Source organism: Dendrobium catenatum, unplaced genomic scaffold, assembly GCF_001605985.2.
Source record: "Dendrobium catenatum unplaced genomic scaffold, ASM160598v2 fragScaff_scaffold_700, whole genome shotgun sequence".
Lineage (NCBI taxonomy): Eukaryota > Viridiplantae > Streptophyta > Magnoliopsida > Asparagales > Orchidaceae > Dendrobium > Dendrobium catenatum.
In genome coordinates, this window is record NW_021319162.1 from 56324 (window position 1) to 63756 (window position 7433).

Genomic DNA, 7433 nt, shown 5'->3' on the forward strand with positions numbered 1-7433 from the left:
GTTTTATAATTTGATATAAAAGTGAATTAATTTCACAATAAAAAGATCTTAGTTTTCACTCGCATAGTTAATCATAGAAAAAGAAAGTACGAAAAATAATAAGAACAAACACACCATAAATTATAGTGGTTCGATGAAACCTGAGCTACATCTACTCCCCAAAATCCTCCTTTTCAAGGTATTGCACTAATAAAAATGTCTCCTTTTCCTCAAATAGAAAGTCAGAGAAGCCCTTACAAAACACCTTCCATCAACTCAGTGCCACCGATGACCTTAGTCTATTTCACCCTCTTGATGAAGGCAGAGAACCTGATATCCTTTTTCTCCCTCCTAGAGATGGTAGAGAACCAACAATCATTTTTCTCCCAGCTGGAGATGGCAGAGAACCAAAACCTAATGCTATAGAATGACTTCTTGGAGCCTCCAAAAGTTCAAGGAAGAAGCTTGAAGATGATGAGGAAGAACCTTTCTTGGAGCAACCTTGTGAATCCCTCATAAATCTCCCTTATAAAAACTCTACCTCTCTTCTCTCTCCCTAAGCTCTCCTAAGAACCTCTTTTCTCCCTCTTAGAAAATTTTAGCAGTAAAAGTCTTGACATAAGATAATGTGAATGCTTAAATAGGGAGCCTCTCAAAAAGCCCTAAATTTTAATTTAGCTACTCTAATCATCCCGTACGATCCAAGATCGTACTATACAATTAGGTCAAAATTTTCCTATTTATACTATATGAGGAGATATACCGTGTATAATCAGATTAATAAGGTGAAATGATCATCTAGGATGATTGAGAGCATCATCTAGTACAATTTGTGTGAACAACATGGATAATCATTCCGTATGATAGGCGATGATTAATTATCATCCCATGTAGGAATCAGATCATACCTTAGGATCATTCAAATCATCTAGTATGATAAGAATGAATAAAATGGATAATTATTTAGTATGATGGGCAATGATTAATTATCAACCCATGTAGGAATCAAGTCGTACATTATGATCGATCAAATTATCTTGTATGATTTAATCGAAGAAACTAACTATAATTATTCTCCTAATCATAGAATCAATTTAGACATGATTTTCATATATCGTATAATATAATGCATATCATACGGTACGATTAGACACAAATATGAGCATTAAAATATTGCCTAAATTATGATTGGCGGGTAAATATCCTGATTATAACTAATCATTCTATATGATAAGGATCGTCCACTATAATTAATTTAATCAATCTCAATTAGCAAAGGGTGCTCTAATTAAGATTTTATGGTTAACTGAATATCGATTAATTTAAAAATAAAAAATATTTCCAACTCACTAACTCACTCCCTTGAATATGTATGTGCAAGATTATTTATCTTTAGGATCTACTAGAATATATAATTGATTCAAGATAGGTAAAAAGTATAAAAACTAAAAATACAAACTTTAATCCTAGCCTACCTAGTCTTGAGCTAATTGAGATTACAAGTACGCTATGGCCCTGAAATGTTAATGAGCAAGGCAAAAAAAAAAGTAAATTCAATTATTAGGAGATTGCATTGTGACAAATCAAGTAATGTTTATTATCATCAAAATTGAAACACTTAAATCCAGATTTGTAATAGAGTCAACCATTTTTTCTTTGACAAACAATTTAATTAATTATTATCGAGTTATATATTCTTATTTAATACCATGCTATAAACTAAAGGTGCATTACTTTATTTACTATCAATCGTCGGGTTACACATTAACTTCTATTGAATTCAACACTAAGTTAAGAACTTCAAGAAAATTTTATAAAAGTTCTTACAATTACATTTAGGCAAGTGCCATAGTACATGCTTTTTATTTATACCAATACTGCCAAAATAAAAACTTAAATAAATTTAGAGCAATAAAAATAAACAAAAAAAAAAGATGAGTAAGAAAAAAATATTTCATTAAATAACTTTGCAAATACAAGTTATCCTTATGGAAAAAAAGGTATAAAAAAAATTTCATAAGATGGGCTAGTATGATTGAATCACTAGTCATACTCACACTATTAGTCTTCACACCTTTTGAAACTTCCTAAAAGAACATAGTAGAGTTTTGGATTCTAGAGTTAAGCTCACTTTCGAGATGAGCTTCTTGAAGTAGTACTTTATTTCAGCCTTGAACCTTTGTCTTATGATTTCCCCACAGTCACTAGACTTTAAGAAGGAGACAAAATTCGCTTTAGTGTGCTTAATATCAGTGGATGTCTTGGTGAGTTTTAATTCAATTATCTCCTTCAATTTTAACACTACCTCCTTCTACCACCTCCTCTAATAAGTCTACCTTTGAAGCTTCAACCTCTTAACGATCTTGCTCTATAGATCCTCCACCTTGACTTCAATGGCAAGATTGGTTAACCTCTCATCTTCCACACACTATTGGTAAGAACTATAGGACTTCTCGAGGTGGGCCTCCTTCACCATAAGCCACTGGTAGGAAGGTCGTAAAAAGTTCTCTAGAAATTTCATGTTGGCATAGTTGAGCTCATATTTAGGGATAGCCTTTAAGTACCCATCGAGTGATCAAAAGAAAGTGGAATGATCCTTATTGTAGAACCTATATAAGGAATAGGGATCATTGGCTATAACCCCTGAGTAGGTAGCCTTTGTGAGTGAGGAAGGTTAGATTAAGCACTTTCTTCCTTATCTTTTTCATTCCCCATCGCCCACTCTACAACATCCACTTCTTTTTCATTGCATATCTTTCCATCACTACCTCCTCGACCTTTTATTCCCTTCCTCCTCATCAATGGATATCCCCTTAGCAGAACGAGGTGACATTATCAACTTTAAAGTTAGAAATGCTACCACTTCCTTGCCCTTAGCGAGAACTTGCATCATCTTGATGCATGCCAACTAATTCCTGGTGTTCGTGCCTTGGAGCAAGGAGGAATCACCACTTTAATCATGATTCTCTTGGTCACACAACATATATATCGACTCTTTGTATAAGTGTTGAAGTGTATGTCTTCACTAGGAGCTCACACCTATTTTGTTATCTTCCTGAAATATTAGGCAAGGTATATAAGGTTAGTGTGATTCACTAATACCTAAGAAGATTACAAGCACTTGGAATTTATGAATGTAATAATGCATTTGTAAAGAGCATCAATGGCTATTACGAGGTTTCTATAGGAATATAAGAGGGTAACAAAGGTTTACAAATATAAGAGGGTCGTTTCTACTCGTAGCTCTCAAGTCTTAATTGTTTCATATCTCATTATAGAACCTCATTCACGGTAAGGTCCTTGTTAACCTCACTTTTCACTCAGTTCATATAAACCCTAAACCTATAAATATCTATTTTAAGCTTGGTAATATATGAATATAGTGTTATATTGCTTGATTAAGCACCAAAGACCTATTCCTAGGTCCCCTATTATAACTTGTCAAAAATTAACTTGCCTATTATGTTATCTTGAATTAAATGGTTAGAATACATGACCTATACCTATAAATTTGACTCCAATCTCCTAAAACCTAACTCTAAATATCCTTGAACTAATATAAACCCTAAACCATGCCTTAGTTGACCTAAAAGCCAAAGGGTTAATCCCCAACCTACATGAAGCTTTCCAAGTGAACAACATCATCCATGACACTTGCTATTTGATTTTAAGCACTATCCAAGTCTCAACCATAGGAGCTTGATATACTAAACTCATCAACCCTAGCCACTCAAGCCAAAAGTTGACCCATTTAACATGATTGACTTAGTTTAAGCATGATCAACTGTCAAACCCCTACATTGATTTACTCTAAGCCTCACTATTTTAGAAAACCTCACCAAATTAAATCCATTAAATCTTCTTAAGGTTTGGGCATGCTTTTGCCACCTACTTTGGTTAACATTTGACTTAGTTAACCTAATCCAAGACTGGTTAAACTAGTATAGATTTTTACGATCAATTGGACCTACCCCATTGCTCAAGCTTGGTCTATTTGAACTTTTAAACATCCTTAAACCTTAACCTATCTACTTTATAGTGGTTTGAATTGGTCAGCTAATATGAAGTGGTCAAACCTCGGTAAACCCAAATCTCCTTCATGTAAAATTGAAATTAATTATATCAAATCCCTTTGACTTGAGCCAAATAGCCTTTAGAGGATCCCAAGGATCTATTCTAGTTGGCTTGACCAAAGTTGACTAGATTCTTCAAATAACCTAAAATATCCAAATTGTCAAAGCTAACTAAGCCCCTATCTCAAGAATAAGTAATATAAATAAAAGAGAGATCATTCAGCCTCCAAACTCTTCAAGTAATTGCTTGGACTATCACCTTGCCTTTTTTAAAATTATATTTGTGCAAGTTCCACTTTGGCTGCCATTTTCTTTTGCAGGGGCTTTTTAGTGCACGTGATCGTAGTCATGATTTTTTGGAAGTTAAGGTGGAGCTTGCTGCTGTTTTTTTGTTTGTTCCCTTTTTTGGGATGCTATTTCTTGTTCACCGTAGATTGTACCTAGGTTATTTTATAATTTCGTGTAGTAGGGAACCCGAGTTCCTAGAATTTTTTTGTTTTCTTTTTGTAGCTCTTATGAGCATTACTAAGCTTGAGATCTCTTTAAGGACTTTGTACTATTTTTCTTATATTAATGCTTAGGCCTCTCTAAGAGTTTCCCCTTAAAAACAAACAAACAAACAAACAAAACAAAACAAAACCCCTATCTCTATCATATACCAACTAGTTTGGCTTGTTTAAATCTTCTCTAGAACATTACTAAAAGTCACCTAAACCTAGCCCATGCTCTAGTTTAGCCCAAACCTAGCCCAAGTTATCCTCTCCACGAAAAAATGCCAGGTTGTTTTTTGCTCACCTTTCACCTAGCCACTTGCCACGAAAAGGTCCTCTACCAGTTGGAAATCATCTAAGGAATGATACTAATGAATCCCATCTATTTGTTTGGCCTATAATAGTTCGAATAGGATAAACCATGCGAACTCTTCATACAAACTTTCAATTAAGAACCAGTGCTTCCATGACAAAATTCCTTTTAATTCTTGCTTCATAGGGTTTAAAATATTGTCGTGATGACGCTGAGCTTGTTGGTTACCTCCCCGGCAAGGAGCGCGAATGCCCATTTTCACCCTATCTTTTCTAGCTATTCCGCCACCGTCAGCCTCTCCTTCCCTCTTCGGCAATGGAGGCCAATTCGAACCTTAAACCAGACACTAGCTGCCCGCCGTCGGTTCTTCTTCTGCACTGTTGCGTCCTCTTCGTCGCCGCCGTTGCAGCAAGTTGACATGAGCGAAGCGGAAGCGAGAGGGGATACGATTGGGTGGGGGAAGGTTTCGGCCGTCCTCTTCGACATGGACGGAGTTCTCTGCGACAGCGAGCAGCCATCTCGAATGGCCGCTGTCAATGTTTTCGCTGAGATGGGCGTCTCCGTCACCGCCGATGACTTCGTGCCATTCATGGGGACCGGTGAGGCAAATTTTTTAGGAGGTGTTGCTTCTGTGAAGGGGGTTAACGGGTTTGATACCGAGGCAGCTAAGAAACGGTTTTTTGAAATATATCTTGATGAGTATGCAAAACCCAATTCTGGCATTGGATTTCCAGGGGCTCTAGAGATCATAATGGAGTGTAAGAGTAAAGGGCTCAAGGTTGCTGTTGCGTCAAGTGCTGATCGGATAAAGGTTGATGCAAATCTGGCTGCTGCTGGCTTGCCGACGGCACTATTTGATGCCATCGTCTCAGCTGATGAATTCGAGAATTTAAAACCTGCTCCAGATATTTTCTTAGCAGCATCAAAAATTATGAATGTTCCCCCCTCTGAGTGCTTGGTAATTGAAGATGCTCTTGCTGGAGGTCAGGCTGCCAAAACTGCAAATATGAGATGCATTGCAGTTACCACTACACTGTCCGAAGAGAGAATACAGGAAGCCAGTCCTTCACTCGTCAGAAAAGATATAGGAAATATTTCAATTCATGATATTTTAGAGGGTGGAAGTTCAGATCACAGGTCACAGAATCATCAAAATTCATGATTTTCCTCAAAAGGTAAGGCAAGTGGGCATGCACAAAGATAGTAAGCTACCTTTTAATTCTCATTGTATATTATTGCTAAATATTTTGCCAAACATTATAACGACACTAGCTTTGCTAAGCTTCAAAATAGGAGAGGTAGGTAAACCAAGAACATTATTTTACAATCTCTTAGGGCCACCCGTTCGCAAACTAGTCGTTAGCACTTTTTTTATGTTTAAATCTATTATTTGAAATGTTAGGAGTATCGGTTGCCCCTCTTCTAAATTGAGGGTTAAGAAGCCATATTTATAATGTTTCTATTCTTGTTTTGCTTGAAGTTCTTATTACTACTTCTAAATTATTTAGTAGTACTAAATTTTTGGGCTTTAAGCATTCTGTTTCAAATTATGCCAATAAGAATTGAGTGTTATGGAAGGCTCCTGTTCGGATTGATGTTATTGGAGATTTCACTAAAGTCCTGCATTGTAATATTGAATTTTTAAATTTAAACTGTTGTGCCTCTTTTATCTATGCTACTTTTTCTCGTAATACTAGAAAAGTGTTATGGGAGCAACTCACTAATTTTCATAGTATTTTTGTAACTTGCCCTAGAGTGTGGGTGGTGATTTTAACACTTTCTAATCCCTCTGAGCGTATTGGTTTCTCTACTCCTAACTATCACTCTATGGAGAATTTTAATAATATGATTATGTATTGTACTTTAGTTGACATTGATTTCTATGGTAACAAATTCACTTGGAATCGTGGTCATTTATGACAACTATTGGATTAGATTTTGTTTAATGATAATAGGCTCTTTTAATTTTATTTCTGTTGAGCATCTTATATCATAACTCTTTCTGATCACTCTCCTATTAGTCTCAAGACTATGCATATGAGTTCTTTGCCTCATTTTAGATTTCAAAACATGTTCTTACTTCATGATTCTTTTCTGGACGTAGTTCAGGAAAATTGGCATGCCCCCTACATCCTGATAACTCTATTCTTGGCATGAAGAGTTTTTGGTTTAAACTAAAAAGACTTAAAAAAATCATTAATTGGTGGAATCACAATATTTTTAAAAATATTTTCACCAATATTTTGAATGTTAAAGACAAAGTGAACACTATTGAGCTTAATTGTCAATTGTTTCCTTGGGAGAGTTTCCAAGATTTTTTATAATTTCTCTAGACATAACCCTAAGTTGATTTACCTATATGCCTTTGCTATTCATTATGGTCTACAATCAATGACATATAATCCTTGTATAAATGTAACCACTCCACATAAATTTTAGACCTATTTCACTATGGATTGGATGTAATGAATTTTCAAACTTCTTAGTCAAATCATGAGTTGTAGATTAAAAGTTAAATTACAAAGAATGAGTGAATTAAATTGACCAAGAAATATTAGGTGATGTAGGGCATATCCT

At 35.4% G+C, this 7433-nt stretch overlaps 1 protein-coding gene across 1 annotated transcript; it reads left to right on the forward strand.

Moving 5' to 3' along the window:
- Positions 1–4922: 4922 nt before the first annotated feature.
- Positions 4923–6529, forward strand: LOC110095710 (protein SUPPRESSOR OF QUENCHING 1, chloroplastic-like). The gene has a single exon (XM_020821351.2). It carries the CDS (start codon positions 5062–5064, stop codon positions 6016–6018), a length of 957 nt encoding a protein of 318 aa, XP_020677010.1. The 5' UTR covers positions 4923–5061; the 3' UTR covers positions 6019–6529.
- The last annotated feature ends 904 nt before the right edge of the window (positions 6530–7433 follow it).

What these genes read in the sequence shown, in the direction of transcription:
- LOC110095710 (XM_020821351.2), top strand. Translation starts at nt 5,062, where the DNA reads ATGACGCTGAGCTTGTTGGTTACCTCCCCGGCAAGGAGCGCGAATGCC.